This window comes from Chelonia mydas, chromosome 1 (assembly GCF_015237465.2).
Source record: "Chelonia mydas isolate rCheMyd1 chromosome 1, rCheMyd1.pri.v2, whole genome shotgun sequence".
Taxonomy (NCBI): Eukaryota; Metazoa; Chordata; order Testudines; family Cheloniidae; genus Chelonia; species Chelonia mydas.
Window position 1 is genome coordinate 130,242,605 of NC_057849.1, and position 17,034 is coordinate 130,259,638.

At 41.7% G+C, this 17,034-nt stretch overlaps 1 protein-coding gene across 4 annotated transcripts in view; it reads left to right on the plus strand.

The window, feature by feature from the left end:
* WWC3 (WWC family member 3) overlaps positions 1 to 17,034 on the plus strand; it is a 168,236-nt gene that overhangs the window by 71,428 nt on the left and 79,774 nt on the right. For all 4 annotated transcript variants that reach the window (XM_037899987.2, XM_037899995.2, XM_037899982.2 and 1 more), the window contains exons 5-6: positions 728 to 807; positions 15,987 to 16,116. In XM_037899987.2, the coding sequence (XP_037755915.1) occupies positions 728 to 807; positions 15,987 to 16,116 (210 nt within the window). The remainder of the gene's footprint in view (positions 1 to 727; positions 808 to 15,986; positions 16,117 to 17,034) is intronic.

The window sequence follows — 17,034 nt, forward strand, 5'->3', positions numbered from 1 at the left end:
CATCAATTAAGAAGCACCTTTATTAAAATCGTGAAACCTGGTAGTAAATGTCACTGCAGACATGCACCAAATTTTGGGGAGATTCTAATGAACAGCTCCTTATTATTACATTACGTAAATGATCCGCCAGGCAACTTTCACTATTTACTGCTGCCGAAGGGTCACTTTGTACTTCTGTTTTAGAATACAGAAATAAAAATGGGCAGATGAATCATCACAGTCTCTAGTGACTTTAAATGAACATTCTTCCCATGGAAAAAGCCATAGTGCTGAACCTCTTCCCCTTCCCGGCTGCCTGACGTATAGTTTTCAGTATTGTTGGGCAGGTTTTTGGGTGGCTGTCTACTACAGGGTTAGATGGGAAATGACATGTAGACAGAGACTTGTTGGCTGTCAGAACAAGTGATAGCAGATAGCATAGTAGAAGATTATACAAAGAAGCAGCTGCCTTTTACATTTGGCAGTGTTGTTCCTTTGTGAGCATTGTTGGGTTGGTTTTTATTAATATTTCTATAAAGCATTTGTTGATTTTGTTTTTCTGTAGATTAAAAAACCAAACAGATTATCACTTTTCACTTTGAAAATACTAGTCTTTGAACAATGCACAGTAATTTTAAATTCTTGAAAGAACAATTATTTGAAGAAGAATTATTTGAAAGAATAATAATAGTTACTCAGTGATTTGCTGCCATAATGTATTTTTGCTTAAAAAATATTTTGTTTTAAGCTTTCTAGACTAAAACGAGAGTTGGCACATATGAAGGAAGAACTGCAGTATAAAGAAAAAGGAGTGGAAACACTACAAGAGTGAGTTGGGAGGTTGGGGGCGGGGGGGGGATTTTTCTTTTTCTTCCTGTTGCCGTATTTTCTTGTTACCTAACTGGAAGTGTTGCAAAGCTTTATTTAATGCACAGACTCCTGCTGCAAGTTTTTATTTTTGCATAGGAATTGTCCTTTGTTTTTGTTTTGTTTTTTTTCTTACTGTCCCTACTTAGACAACCGCGGATGGTGCTAACAATGTGCTCTCATTGGTAAGGCAAACTGAGGTAAGCAAGATTGGCTGGAATTATTTTGGATGATGATTCCGTTGATTAATGTGCCAGCAAGTTTATGAAAAATTGGCAAAATATGCAAAAATTGATCAATTTTTGTATTTTAGACTATAGTAATTCCCTTTCAAGCTTGCTGTAGAAGTGGTGTTTGCTTACTATTACAACTGAGTGTTGTCCTTAATTTCTGACTTTCAGGCAGCAATCTAAAAACAGGCAGCTGCTTTCTTTTCCATTTTAATTTCCATTTGCTAAACATGGTACTTAGTAAGCAACAACAAAGTTCGTACTTAAAAGTTTAAGAGAAGAAAACTGTCGTCAGGCCAAAGTACTTCATTGGCAAATATTAACTAGACATCCTCATGCACAAATGTCTTTTAAATTGACTACATCAAGTAACTGCGAGGCCTAAAAACAGTCAGAGGTATGAAATAGAAGACCAATTATGAATATACTAAAGTAATGGGAAATATATAGTAACACATAAAGAAACTGTTTAATATAGTGAAAAGACCTTGGCTGTTTCAAGACAAGCAATAATTCAGAATACTGTAGGTATACTAAGGTAGCACATACATACATAAAAATTTATGCCTTACACAGTGACTTAATAATGTCTTAGTTTTAAAAGTTTCCCTTCTTTCCCGTGACATGAGGTTAACTTAAAATGAAGATGATAGGGTTCCAATTTAACACTCTGTTCTGGTCTGTGAAGGATTAGTCACCTTTCTAGGAAGATCCAAGAACAAAGAAAGTGATTTGAAGGCAATTTCAAACCTTTCTCTTGTATGGTTTTGTGGGGGTGGGGGAAACAACCTGAGAAGTAGTTGTGAACCTAAATATTAATGTCTAAGATGTTAGTCTAAGTTAAATTGCTTACATTAGGGAGAAAAAAACAATTACTTTTAAAGTAGGATTTTGTGAATCTGATCAACTAATAGTTCTTTAGGTAACTCTGATGAGATAGGTTTCAGAGTAGCAGCCGTGTTAGTCTGTATCCGCAAAAAGAAAAGTACTTGTGGCGCCTTAGAGACTAACCAATTTATTTGATCATAAGCTTTCGTGAGCTACAGCTCACTTCATTGGATTTAAAAATTCAGACATAACTGTTCTGTGCTTCAGTGCTTTAATGCTTGTTTATCACTGACACTGAAGCCATGATATTGCTCCTGCTTTGTCTCATTTCTCATCTATTATTGTTTATTGAAGGCAGCCATATGTCTGTTAGTGTATTATCTGAAGCTGTGATGGAATTTTCTTCAAGAATTTCTCTAGAGCACTCTTGCTTTGCTCATCTCTGTATGTTCTCCACAGTGACTTCTTGACTTATGAGCCAGGAGATATGTGGTTTTTGTTTTTTTTTTAAAAAGGCTGCTCTGGGAAGGCTTGTTTTTTGGATATATGTTTTGAATCATGTGTGAATCTGACATTTTGTTGTATCAATCCATACAGAGAAAGTGCATTGTCACAAAATAGACAGCCAAGTAGATCTTCTCCCCCATTCTTTCAAAATGGAAAACTTAAGTTTTTTGCAGGTGCTTTAAGCATAGTCACCTTGTTAATTCCTCTTCTGCTGCAGAATTTCTTTAAAAACTTCAGTCTTCACCGCTGCTTTCTGCCTTCTCGCTAGGCTATGTCAAAACTATTTTATTAATTACATTTTCAAGTAATTACCAAGTATAAAATAACAGGAGTGAAGTCTTAATTGTTTGGTTTGCAGTCATGTGTTTCCTTTCATTTTTAAGTCTGATTTTAAGCAATGGTAGGAATCATTGTGTTTTGAGCTTTGCATCTGAGTGAATGTTAGGTCTTTAAAACCCTCGCACAGCTTCCAAACTGCAAAATATTATGTGCAGTTAGGGGCCTGAACCTAATACTACTGAAGTCAGTGTTAAAACTCCTGTTGACTTCAATGGTCCTGGACTGAGACCTAGAAGATCAGACAGATTTTATTATAGGTGGGGCAGGTAGTGCTGCCTGTTAAGATTGCCTGACACTTCCCATTATAGGACCCTGTTTTCAATTTATTATGACTTTGCCAGACTTACACTACTTGGGCTGAAATTTTCCGTGCTAGATGTCTTTCTCAGTCTGAGCTATATATTTATTTATTTGTTGGTTTCAGCCAAAATGGTTCAGATGTTTTGGATAATGAGGCTAGGGCGACAATACATTATTTTGCCTATATTAAAAAAATTCTGTTGACCTTTTCTTTGAATAGCTCCACTGACCCCGTCCTTCAGAGCAGGGACTTGAAATTTGGCTGGGTGGGAGCAGGACGAAGCAGCGGGGATCCTTTGTGTGAGGGATATGCATTTTGCCATCCCTTTGAAAATCTGGCCAAGTTATAAACCTTTGAAAAAACACACTTTTTGAATGCTCAGTAGAGATTTTGATTTTAGCAGGTAACTTCTCTGTAGATTCCATGTTTTGGTCCATCACCGCTCCTTGTGCTGCCCAGATTGCTCATGGCCCATCTCCACAGCGTGACTGATCACACTGCAGCCCAGGACTACAGTGACAAAGCTTGACTTTCCCTTTAATGGCTGCTCCCAGCTGCTCCAGGCAAGGGTGGGGCCAGATAATGGACCCAAGGGCAGTGAGGCTGTCTCTCCTGTGTGCTCAGTGACCCCCTTCTGGCACCCATGCAGTGTGGAGGAGTAAGCCATCTGATTTGAATGCAGAGGGGACAAAATCCAGCCAGATCAGTTGGTTGGAGGGAACACTGAGATAGAACAAGGAGCTGGGGAAGCAGGGAGACTGATAATGGCTGGACAAGGAGGCTGAGACTAGGAACTACGGTAGAAGGGGCAGAGGGAAGGGAGACAGATCTGACAAGGAGCTGAGGTGTGGGAAGAGAATTGGGACTGGTGGGGCAAAGAGATTAGGACCAGGAGCCAAGAAGGGGAGAAACTGGGCTTTGGAGTTAGGAAGGGGGTGAGGATGGACACTGACTATATGAGAACCCCAGGGGAGCCAGTGGTGGATGAGGGGAGGGACAGATAGGAGGAAGAGCCAAGAGTGGGGAACTGGGGCTGCCTAGGAAAGAAAAAAAAAAAAAAAAAAAAGACTGGAATAGGGTGTGGGGACTGAGACTGGGATTGATCTGAGAAGCGGAGAGTGGGAGAATAGGGCAAGGAGCCAGGGATGGGAAAGATACAGGAAAGAGGCAGGTTGGAGGTGACTGATCAAAAGGGGTCAGTTTTGGAGGGAATGGGACCACTGGCAAAGTAAGTGTGTGTGTGTGTGTGTGTGTGTGTATTTCATCCCTCTCTAATCCTGGTTTGCACAGTGGATGACATCCTATGCTTGCTATTATTTACTCCGTTGGCTCAAGTGGAGAGGTCTGTGTGGTAGATCTAAAGGTTCTAACTCTGCTGATGAATCTTGGGGGCGTCAATATGTTGTCAATTTCTGTCTTTTCACTATACTTTTTTTTTTTCCCCAAATCTGTGAAGTTACGTTCACACAAACTATGCTAAAAGAATATTGCTAAGGTTGTAAATATAAGCACTCAAAAGTTAGGAAATGCCAGAATTAAGGTTGCCTGTGTAACCATAATTCACCCCCCTTATGCATATGATATAGTCTTTAATTATTACTACTACTACTTTTCCTTTATGCTGTTTTTCCTTGTGAGGGTTGCGGCGGCAGCATGGAGAGTAGGGAGGACCAGACCCCCTTTTCCTCCATAACAGATTCCTGCTCCTCCTGGGGGATTCCCCAGTGTTTCTAGGCCAGCCAGGAGACAGAATCCTTCCAGCATGTTCTGGGTCAGCCTCGGGGCCTCTGCCCAGTGGGATGTGCTCAGTAGAGTTCCAACGGAAACTTCCCTGGGGGCATCCTTATCACATGCCTGAACCACCTCAACAGGCACCTCTCGATCCGGAGGAATGGTTGCTCTTCTCTCAGGCCCTCCCGTATAGCCGAGCTCCTCACTCTGTCTTGGAGAGTAAGCCCAGCCACCCTGCGGAGAAACCTCATTTCCACCACTTGTACCTGTGATTTCGTCTTTTCGGTCACTACCCAAAGTTCATGACCATTGGTGAGGATGGTGATGTAGAGTGACCCGTAAACCAAGGGATTCATCCAAGAGCTCTGCTCCCACTTCACCACCACAGATCAGCACAGAGCCCGCATCACTGTCGCCAATCTGCCAGTCAATCTCCTGCTCCCGCTGGCCATCACTCATGAACAAGACCCTTATATACTTAAATTCTTCCACTAAGGGCAGCTACTCCCCCTTCACCTGGGACAGTGATTACGTGATTACATAATACTTCTTCCTCAGGATCTCTGCCTCATTCCGTGCACAGGATGAACCTAGTTTAGGGACCCCTACTCAGGGATTTGTGGAAAAGGAGACTGTTGCATGAAGGACCACTGCCTGATTTTTTGCAGAAGTCAGGTGGTGTGTAGTGAATGAAGTAGGAGATTGTGAGAAGACAAAGAATGATCTCATGGTTAAGGCAGTTGAATGCTGTCCTGTAGAATTGGATATTATCCCTGCCTTTGATACAGCGTTTCTTTAGCATCCGAGGCAAGTCACGTCAACTAAACTTTTCACAGGTGGTTGTTCATTTTCTGGTTGCCTGACTTGAGACCTTGGGGTCTGATTTACAGAAGTCCTGAGCTCTCAAAGCTGCAACTGAAGTCAATGAGAGTTGTGCTTTGAAGTTATAAAGAGCTAAGGACTCTGAAAAATTAGATCCGAAGTGTTTAAAATTGAGCATTCAAATTTAGTGGAAACTTAAGCTTCATTTTTCTGTGACTCAGTTCCCCATATATTAAATGAAGATAATAGCACCGTGTCACCTCAGAGCAGTGTTGTGAAGGTAAATTAATAAATGTTTGTGAAGTACGCAAATCTTATAGTGATGAATGCTGGAGAAAGGCCCATGAGGAAATTAATAATTCAATTTTAAGAAGAGGGTTTGAATAGTATGCGGTAAATAAAGCATTGAACAATGAGGAGAAAACAAAGTGAGCGAGCATCATCCAACCTGCTCAGTAAGGAAGGTCCTGTTGACAAAATAGAGTCTGATCATGTAATTAAAGGCTGCATTGTAATCTGTAGGCACCAGGTAGCCAAATTAAGGTTGCATAGGTAAACGTAATTCCAGCACTTTTCGGTTTTTGAGTGTTTGACCTTGCAACGTCAATCATGTTCTTTTAACGTAGTTTTCTTGTATAATGTAGATATAAAATTACAGCAAATGCGGTCCCTGAGAAAACACCAGATATGACTAGCGCTCTAATAACAGGAAAAAAAAGATATAAAAATAGTGTGAAAATAAAAAAGGTATTGTTTCTGGTAATGGGATGGTTTCTGCAGAAAACCTGTCGTCTTTACCTGCTGTTGACCGAAGACTTGCAGAAAACTTTCTGTGGTTAACTGAAGGCCTGCTGCCAGGATCAGTGATGTAAAATGCAGATGATGTAACACAACTTTCCATTCTTTTAGGATGTAATCTATTGTGTGATATGGGAAATCAGCTGGTAGGGTTGGGCAGTGGTTTTTTCAGGGTATGTAGAGTAAAAAGGAGTATTATAGACAGTAAATTGTATTACTGCACATTCAATTTTATCCTATTAGTTGTTGTATCTTGACAACTTAAAAATTGTGTTGAAAGCAAAACATTTTTATAGGGGCCAATTTAATTTTGGAAAAAAAATTCATAAGTTTATTATTTTTAATAAAGATCACACATTTTCTTTCTCTTTTACCTCAGAAATATCATACAAGTTAAATTTGCAGCAACAGTTTACTTAAGAGTTGAATTTGATAAGCCCTTTTGCTACCACTAACAATGAATCTCACCATTTACAGCCAATGGTTCTTTAACCTGTGAGGCAGCTCCTCACGTATGTGAGCCCAAGACATCTCTAGAAGGATACAGCTCTTTCAGGTATATGTGGTCACTGAGGCCACTCAGCCTGCAGTACAGGTAGTAGAACAAAAAAATAAACATGGCGACTGTTAACTGTAATGTCTGTCTCTGCTCCTACCCAACTTTGATGGGCCTGTTTAACTGTGGAGATAGAAGTATGTAGCAGGTGAAAAGATACCGGAGTTGAAGAGCTGTGGTAACTGGGAAGCTCCCAGATTCTTGCGTGCACTGCAGACCTGCTCCCTAGTTTGAAAGTTGAAGCCAAAGAGCAGAAGAGTGGTGGCTGGCTTCTTTTAAGCTTCGTTGTTTAGAGCAGATGTCCATTCTGTTCTGTGCTCCCAAAGGAGAACACATGCATCAAAGGATCCTACCATTATTCCTCTGGTAAGTGGGAGCAAAGGACAGAGAAGGAAAGCCACTAGTGCATGCCTGTCAATAGTCCTGATTTGGTTGTAACATTCCCAGGTTTTGAAAACTTCTTCTGGGAAACTGCAATCCCGGACTGTGGCAAGCAGCTACTCAAAAGCCCATACCTTTTTCCTCGCCAGCTTGCTTCTCTTAGGTGCAGACAGCTAGATCCTAGCTCTGGCTTCCTGCAGCTGCCTGTAGAACTGTGCCCAGCTGAACAAGGAGCTGGAGGCCAGGTTTTTGCACTGAAGAGAGAGACATGCAGTAGGTAGTAGTCCACTGAGCAACAGGGAAAGAAGCCTGCACACTTTTGGGGGAGCAAAAATAGTTATGAGGGGAGGTTATGGACAAGAGGAAAGAAATCAGAGCAGTGTTATTATCAGGGTATGGTATTTTAAATCAACTAATGGTCTGGGAACTACTGGAGTGTTCCATGTGCACTCTGGTGAATTTGAGAGGATTTCTCTTTCCTTTTTTTCTCATGTTGTATGAAGAAAATAACCTGCTCAGAGGTTATACAAATATGTCCTCCAGTTGGGGGTCTGGCAGCTCCTGGGTTCCTGCTGGTTTGGAGAATTGTTGCCAACTCCAGGAGAGTGGGGGAGAGAAGAGAAAAAAGTATAGCAACAGCGGGGGTTGTGGGAGAATGTGGAGAAGAGAGGGAAGGAAGGAGAAAAGCAGTGGGGAAGGAAATGGGAAAGACTGAATGTGAAGGATCTGGGAGGGGAAAATGCAAGGGGAATAGCATAGAGAAAGGGAGATAAACTGCTAAAGAATGAAAATGTGGGAAAGAACACTGTGAAGCTAAGAGTGGGGGGCTTCAGAGGGGCAGAGACTGGAAGAAAGAGGCAGAGGAAAATAGGACAGCACTCTGAGAAAGCTAGTGGGAAGAAAAAAATCACCAAAATGCATAAAAAGAAAAACTTGAGGACGGAAGAAGAACAGACCGAAACAAGAGGGGAAAGTGAATGAGAATTTTTTTTGCAGAGTCTAACACAAAAGGACCTGATCTTGTTGTGGCCTCTAGGTGTTACTAAATTATAAATGGTACGTAATAAAGAATGGATAATTAATATATGAGATGTAGAAGTGAGAACAAGGATGGGGGGTGTATGTGTGTGTGTGTCCAAGTACAGCTCAAGTTACAGATGAAGGAGGCTTCCATGCAGAATCCTGTCACTTTAAGTCAGTCACTAGCATAATTCTCTGTGCTGTGCATCAAAAGTCAAAATGAAAAGTCTTGCTGCAAAGAAAAGGCAGTTAGGGTGGGATTTTCAAAAGTGCTCAGCATTGGTCTAACTCTGCTTCTGTTGAAGTCAATCCCATTGGTTTAAATGGGAGCAGAATTAGGGAAGTGATGAGCGATTTTAAAAATCCTACCCTTAATTCCCAAATGAGGGCTCATACAATTGAATTCTCTTAGGGACAAATGATTCCCCAAATGCCCAACCTGGAGAGCTCTGTAGCTGCTTGGCCCAAAAGAAGGGACGAAGTTCTTATTTAAAGATGCAGTTAGCATTGTAGTGTAAGACCTTGTCTACACTGGCAAGCTTCTGCACAGTAAAGTAGCTTTCTGCGGTGTAGCTCCCGAGGTGAACACACTGCCAAGCCACTTAGTATGCAGAAACTGCACAGTTGCAGCACTGTAAAAAACAAACAAACAAACCACCGCGACGAGAGCTGTACAGCTTTCCGTGCCAGGACTACCGTGCCGCAGCGCCAGTGTAGACACCCTGGCGATTACAGCACTGCCATTGGCCTCCGGGGAGTGTCTCACCATGCCTGTTCTCACTTCTCTGGTCATCAGTGTGAACTCTGCTGCCCTGTCCTCAGCGGTTTCCCTTCAGCGCTCTCTGAGCAGTGCTGTAACTCTCGGTGATGTAATTCTGCCAGTGTAGATGTACCTTAAGAAACACAGACAATCTGTACCATCCCACTCTCGTAAAGAATCCAGGATGTAGACTTCCTGATTTCTTTGCTAAAAGGAATGAATTCACAATCACAGTAAAATAACTTTAAAAAAGTAATTCTGTTTTCAAACCGTATTTTCACTCTCATGTAGTTTTCTCAGAAATGGGTCTGGTGGGCAAAAAACTCTTACTTGGGCTCATCCAAGTATTGAGGGATTTTTGTTTTATCAAAACTAATGAGTATTGTTGATTGAGGGCCTCATGAAAAATGTATATTTGGGAGGGAGGAAAAATGCCAAGCAAAGAATGGCAAAACATTTTTTATGCTCACGTAATTAAATAGTTAATTTTAAAACTTAAAATATGCTATCGGCCTGATGCTCAATGGGGACAAACGTCTTTCAAGTATTTGAAGAAATATGAAGAAAAATTAAGTTAGGATCATAGAAATTGCTAAGAAGGATCAGAATTATGGTCCATCTAGTCCAAAATCTTGTCTCTGACAGTGGTCAATACCAGATATTTCAAAGAAAGACGGAACAATCTCCATAATGGACAATAATGTACTCAAAGGGGAAGTTTATTTCTGTCTCCTGTTATTTAGTGGTTTGATTATGCCTTGATGACAAACAGTTTGTGCCTTACCCATTTTTTATTGTATCTAAGGCAGGGGTGGGCAAACTTTTTGGGCCAAGGGCCACACATCTGGGTGGGGAAATTGTATGCAGGGTCGGGGCAGGGGGTTGGGGTGCGGGAATGGCTCAGGGCAAGGGATTGGGGAAGAGAAGTGTATGAGGGGGCTCGGAGAAGGGGGTTGGGGTGTAGGAGGTATGCAGCGTGCAGGAGGGGGCTCAGGGCAGGGGTGCAGGAGGGGTGCGGACTGCAGGAGGGAGCTCAAGGCAGGGGGTTGGATGCAGGAGGGGTGTGGGGCTCAGGAGAGGGAGTTGGGGTACACAGGGGTGCAGGGTGCTCAGGGCAGGAAGTTGGGGTGAAGGAAGTGTTCGGGCTCCGACCCGGTGCCACTTACCTAAAGTGGTTCCGGGGTGGCGGCGGTGCGCAGCGGGGCCAGGGCCGGCCCCCTGCATGCCTGTCCTGGCCCCATGCCAGACCGCTCTGGGGAGCAGCCGGAATCATGTCCCTGCATGGCCACTGGGGGGTGGGGGGGGGGCGGCGGCACAGGTCTCCGCATGCTGTCCTTGCCAGCCCTCCAGGTACCTCCCCTGAAGCTCCCATTGGCCGCGGTTCCCTGTTTCCGGCCAATGGGAGCTGCAGGGGGTGGTGCTTGAAGGCAAGGGCAGCGCACGAAGCCCTCTACCCCCTTCTCCTCCCCCCCCGGGACCCCAGGGACGTGGTGCCGGTGCGGGGCGGGGCCTGTGGCACCATGGGGGGGAATCCTGTGGGCAGGAATGCTGCTACTTTTTTTTAAATATATGGATATATCTTCTTAGTGTTGCCTTCAAAACTAGCAATTTATGAATGGGAATATGACTTGGAAGAATATTAATTAATAGTAACTGTCATAAATATAAAGGGAGGTTACCAAACCTTCCCCAGGAAGTGAGGTGCAAGGGTTGGGAGGATTTTGGGGGGAAAGAAGTTTCCAAACGACGCTTTCCTAATAAAAATAAACCCAGATAAATGTTTGGTGGTGGCAGTGGAAGTCCAAGGGCAAAGGGTAAAATAGTTTGTACCTTGGGGAAGTTTTAACCTAAGCTGGTAAAAGTAAGCTTAGGAGGTTTTCATGCAGGTCCCCACATCTGTACCCTAGAGTTCAGAGTGGGGAAGGAACCCTGACCATAACTTTGTGTATTCTTTTGAACAATTGTTTCCCAAATAATTGGTACTAAGCCACTGATGTCTTCCAGGAAGGGTCTAGGTGTGTCACCTGTCACCCTTCCAATCAGGTCCCGCCTCCATGTGTGCCCCGAAGCACTAATCCTGACTTCTCTCTTCTGCTGGGCTGGGGCAGCAGGCAGCGATGTGGGGAGCAAGATCTGGGCAGCTGCAGCAGCAGCGTGGAGGAAGGGGCCGGAGCTAGTGAATGGACAGTTAGCAGCCTGTTAGTGGTCGCAGCCCAGCCATGGGGGAAGAGGGGCCAGCTGGGGGGTAAGGGGGAGAGCAGGACTGGGAGACTAAGGGCAAGGGGGCTGGGGAGAGCCAAGCGTTGGCTTGGGGGCTAGGATGGACTGGGGAGGGAGGAGCAGGGGACTGTAGGACTGAGTGTAGGGGAAGCAGAGGAGCTGAGTAGCTGCAAACAAAATAAAAATGTCTGTTGCACAATTACATGATTTAAAAAAAATAGTATTTTTATTTTTTTACATACACACACTGGTGTGTGTGTGTGGAATGAGGGGGGGGATGGATGATTGGCAGATCCCTGGTGGGTCGTCTTAGTAAAAAGTTTGGGACCCACAGCCTTAGAATACTAGGTCAGCTTGGATTGACTGTATGGCTGTCAATCATACTGTTTACAGTATAATCGGCTATGACCCTTTGTCTGAGAAAATAAAAACTCACTAGTCAGCCTCCAACCCTCCCCCAGAACATGAATTAGCAGATACTTACCTGTAGAATATTCCACTTGAAGTTAAATATCTTTCTTTTCTATAGATGTCTTCTTGTAGATGTCAAGCAACAAAAGGGTAGAAGGGGGCCTTCTGGCCTAATACTTGAATTGAATCCAAGTTCTTGCTATTAACGTGACCTTGGGTTAAAGCCAAATACTTTCTGTATTATATGAAATTCTTAGTGAGTTAAGGTCACTTTTTCTGCTGTGGTTTGGTCTAATCTGGTCAGAATCTTACCTGTGCTGCCAGCTCATATCATTCAAAAATCACGAGTCAGGCCCAAAAGAATCATGAGATTGTTAAAAGTAACACCTTTACGTCCTCTCTAGTGTTTGAAATTTCAGGGTTCATGTTTCCCACCTTTTCTTTGCAACCAGGAGGTTAGTGACATGACTCCAGGAGCTAGGTCTTTCAGTAGATCAAAATATCACAAGACTCTCAATAGAATCACCAGAATTAGCATAATTGCTAAACTCACTGATGGCTTATTTACCTAATAATAGGTTTCCTTTCCTTTTTTTTTCAATTTATTTTTTATTTATGTCGATAAGACTCCATTGAAAATGGAGTTTCATCAGATTAGTTTATGGAAAGTGGGTGGTGGTAGGCACATGCTGTATGACGGGCAAGCGACGTGCCTCTTCAGGCTATATATAAAGTTATTCTTATACAATAAAAAGAAAAGGAGGACTTGTGGCACCTTAGAGACTAGCCAATTTATTTGAGCATAAGCTTTCGTGAGCTACAGCTTCACATCCAATGAAGTGAGCTGTAGCTCACGAAAGCTTATGCTCAAATAAATTGGTTAGTCTCTAAGGTGCCACAAGTACGCCTTTTCTTTTTGCGAATACAGACTAACACGTCTGTTACTCTGAAACCTCTTATACAGTAGTGTATTCAGTGTCATATTTTAGTATTTTCAGTGTATTTGGCAAATTATCATTTTTATTATCATTTTCCTCCTTCCATATTGCAATTCAACAGCCTCTCTCCTTCAGTAAAGTTTGAGTTTCTGCTAGTCAGCACTGAGTAGCTCAAGATTGTGTCAGGGTTCTGCTAGCCTGGAGTAGCTTAATGACATCTTGCTAGATAGGACATCAAAAGTAAATTTTTGTTAATCGACTCCAGGCACCTAGTTGTCCTCCTTTTGTGGTGGCTGTCACGCTGTCTGGAGTGGCTCATGACCGTGAGTGCCTACCTTAGGGCAGACATCGCAAACTGGCGGTATGGTCTATAATTCGATTTCACCAACGTAGTAACAAATGTGAACTCCCAAAGTACTGTAATAGTCTTATATGGAGTCACAGCCAGGCCTCTTAGACACTCCAGTCTATTTTGCCACCCAGGCAAACTGGACTATGTGATAAGTGGTCACTTACAACAAAAAATCACAAAATATTCTGGTTGCATCCAGTCCAAAGACAGCAGTCACTCACCCAGGTCAATTTGCACCCCAGATCTCACATTAAATACAACGCTGGCAGCCAAGGTGTATTAGTTGAGAGAAAAAAGGAGTTGTTCAGAGGTTAAAGCAGATGAAAATATATGTACTGATGAGTCACAGTCTATAACTTTGAAAGGTAGCAAAGATGTAATAATCTGCCAGTTCACAAAATTTTTTTAGGGCTACGCAGAGTAACTCTGGGGACCTTAGTCTTCTCTTTCAGTTAGAATCCAAACAGTCCAGAGATGAAGAATTCTTCCTTGTAACCATATTTATAGCCTCTTCTCACACAAACCAAGCTGACAGCAGCAGTTCCCACACAGGCCCCTTCTTCCGGAGGGTGGGGAGGTATGCACTTTACAAAGTCTTTGATCCTTGATCTCACATAATGGCTCATTTTTGTTTAATGAACAGGATTTAAAACATCTTGTAAGAAACCAGCATTTGCATTCTTTCTTGTTCGATGGGTTACTTAGTTATAAGGCTATATACAATACAGATGTTTGCTGTTATGTTCTGACTTGGGGTACAGCTGAGTGAGAACAATATATGCAGCATCCTACAAGCATTTTATAAACCACTAACCACATTCTTACAATCTTAACATATACTATTTATTTTGATAATGCTAACACACAGATAAGCAAGACTGGTTTCTAACTATGCACTTGTAAGTGTTCAGTGAGGCCTGGGGCTTTGTCATAAGCTGGCACCTGGTCTGCCAGCCTCACGGTGGCTATAAATCTTCTCTCTCTGTTTATCTTGTATCATTCTGCTAGAATATGAAAGATAATTTCCTGTGGTATGCTTGTTCCCTATCATAAGTACTTGTTCGCACTTTGATATTTTTGTCATAATTTTCATTCTATCTAAGCCACAAATCCTTGTCCTTTTTTTTTTAAAATTTATAATACTCTTGCGGCTTTGACAATACTCTTGTCAGCTTACCAGAAAGAATATTTTTGAGCTCTTAGTATCCATAGTATTGTCAAGTAAATACAGTTTGTGAGTATTCTCACTTTGTATTACTCAATCTTTGTATTGAATTATGAGAGATCTGCTGACAGATTTCCTTTATTAGCTGTGGCATATAGCCCATAACAGTATTCTTACTAGCTCTCCCCCTATGTGTGCTTTCTCCCCCTATATACACTTTCTTTTACACTACTGTAGGCATAGAAGTTGAGGTTAACATTAACTTTAGTGAGTGGCTGGCTAAATCCCCCTGTCAGCTTTGAAATCTCAATCGGAGTGTTTATTCTAGAAAGATCTGTAGGGACTCTGGTCTTATTTTTAATTGGTATCTCTAGTGAGCTGTGAGGATGAGGTAATGGGAGAGAGTATGTAGGTGTTGGTCTGTCAATGATTACTGATAACAAGTTACCATAATCAGCTAAACTGTTGACAGAATGATTTAATGGTTGAGCAGCAGAACCCACCAGAGATATCTGGACCTGCACTAGGTCCGTCAGCGCCCTAACAGATCGTCCCCCTGAAAGAAGCTGACCTTAACCTGGAGCAAGAAGTGGTCTGGCTATGATAAAGATGTTATCTTCAGACCCCCAACTCACAGACCAAAGATAAGATCCAGAGTGTGTCCTGCTATGGATTGAGTTGGAAATTTTGTGGGACAGTCCTGTGATTTCAAGCTGGCCATGAGATCCCATTTTGATGTGAACACTGAAATTCAGCAGAAAGAATAAGTATTGATTATTCCTAGTTTAGGCTGGATATCAATCAGAACTTCTTGACCCAAGGAAAATTGTGCGAGTCCCATCACTAGAAACTTTTAAAACAAGACTGAACAAAGTCCTAGGAAATATGCTGTAAAGAGCAAGGATGGTGATTAATTGGAGAAGGTTCAGAGAAGAGCCACAAGAATGATTATAATACAGTATTAGAAAATATGCTTTATAGTGGTAGACTCAAGAAGCTCTATCTACTTAACGAAAAGGTTAAGGGGTGACTTGATCTCAGTCTAGAATTACCAACATGGGGAACAGATATTTGATAATGGGCTCTTCAGTCTAGCAGACAAAGGTATAACAAGATCCAGTGACTGAAAGTTAGACAAATTCATACTGGAAATAAGGTGTAAATTTTTAACAGTGAGGGTAATGAACTATTGGAACCAGTTACCAATGGTTGTGGCGGATTCTCTATCCCTGACAATTTTTAAATCAAGATAGGATGTTTCTTTAAAAGATATGCTCTAGATCAAAAGGAATTATTTTGGGGGAGTTCTATGGATCGTGTTATACAGGAGGTCAGACTAGATGATCACAATGGCCCCTTCTGGCCTTGGAATCTATGAATCAATGCTGCATTGGCAGGGTATTGGAGCAGCTTACACTAAGGGGTCTATTTCAACTTAACCATCTGTGATTCTACTTTGTAAGTTAATTTTATTGTTATTACATAAAACTGCCTTTAGAGTGTATGTTTATGTTGCATGAACTGTGAACTCTGGTTCCGGAGGTTAAAAACAGGAAACTTGTCAGTTCTGGGGAAGCTGAGTTGGGCCAACTGCATTGCCATTTCAGTTTCCTGGTTTATGGTCAGATAACTTCAGAATGTTATAAATACTTGGTGTTTGTTAATTCAAAGTAAATATACCATTTTATTCTTATAAATGAAGTGACATATTAGCAACCAATACTTTTGGAACTTTTGCATAATTAGTTAACTTTTAAATTTCTCTGAATTTTTGCCAACAGGATTGATCGTAAAATGTCAAATGCTCATACAAATTATAAACTGGATGAAGCCCAGGCCATAATGAATGAGCTCCGAACCATAAAGAAAGCTATTTGTATGGGTGAGAAAGAAAGGCAGGACCTTATGCAGGTAAGAAACTTTCTACTGGATGAATAGCTGCAAAAATGTAGCTTCCCCTGGTCTCTGCTGTTTTCCCTTGTTTGTAGGTGCATAGGAATTGCTAAACTGAATCAGATAGTGGTCTGATCTAGTCTGATATTCTGTCTGACATTGATCAGAAGTAGAGGAGAGGTGCAAAACCCACATCGTGGACAGATTATGCAGTAACATGCTTATCTGGAAAGTTTCTTACTCATCCCTATCCATTAGTGGTTGGCCTATGTCCCTGAGCCTGAGAGTTCATATCCCTGAATCATTTATACCTTAGATAGTATAATTAAATCTTATTCATATAAATGTCTCATCTTTATTTTAATCCATGTAAACTCTTGACTTCACGGATACCTTGAGTTTCACAGAGTAATTACGTTACATAAAAAAATATATTCTTTGATCAGTTTTACATTACTTGTCTTTAATTTCATTTTGTGTTCTCTTTTTATTTGTATAATGAAACAGGGAATGTGCTAACCCACTTATTATTTTATATATCTCTATACCATGTTTCCTCCTATCTTCTTTAAACTATGAAGTGTTTATTTTATTAATTTATCCTCATTTAGAATCTATCCAGGCCTCTAATAACATTTTTGCCCCTCTTGACCATTACAGCTTGTCCTATGGTTTTTAAAAATTCAATGATCCACCTTTTTGGCTTCAACTTCCAGCGGAGGACTAGTAGTACTATGATGTACTAGTCCAGATAACTGGAATGTAATCACATATGATTGTATGAAGCCTCTTCATCCCTATCTCACTATCATTAGGCATTAACCTCTCCCCTTTCCTTTTTTTAAGTCTCAACTACATACCATATATTAGCATTATACACCTTATTAAAAAAAACCCAGAGAGCCTGTGGGCTCGGAAAGATGACAAGGATAGTTC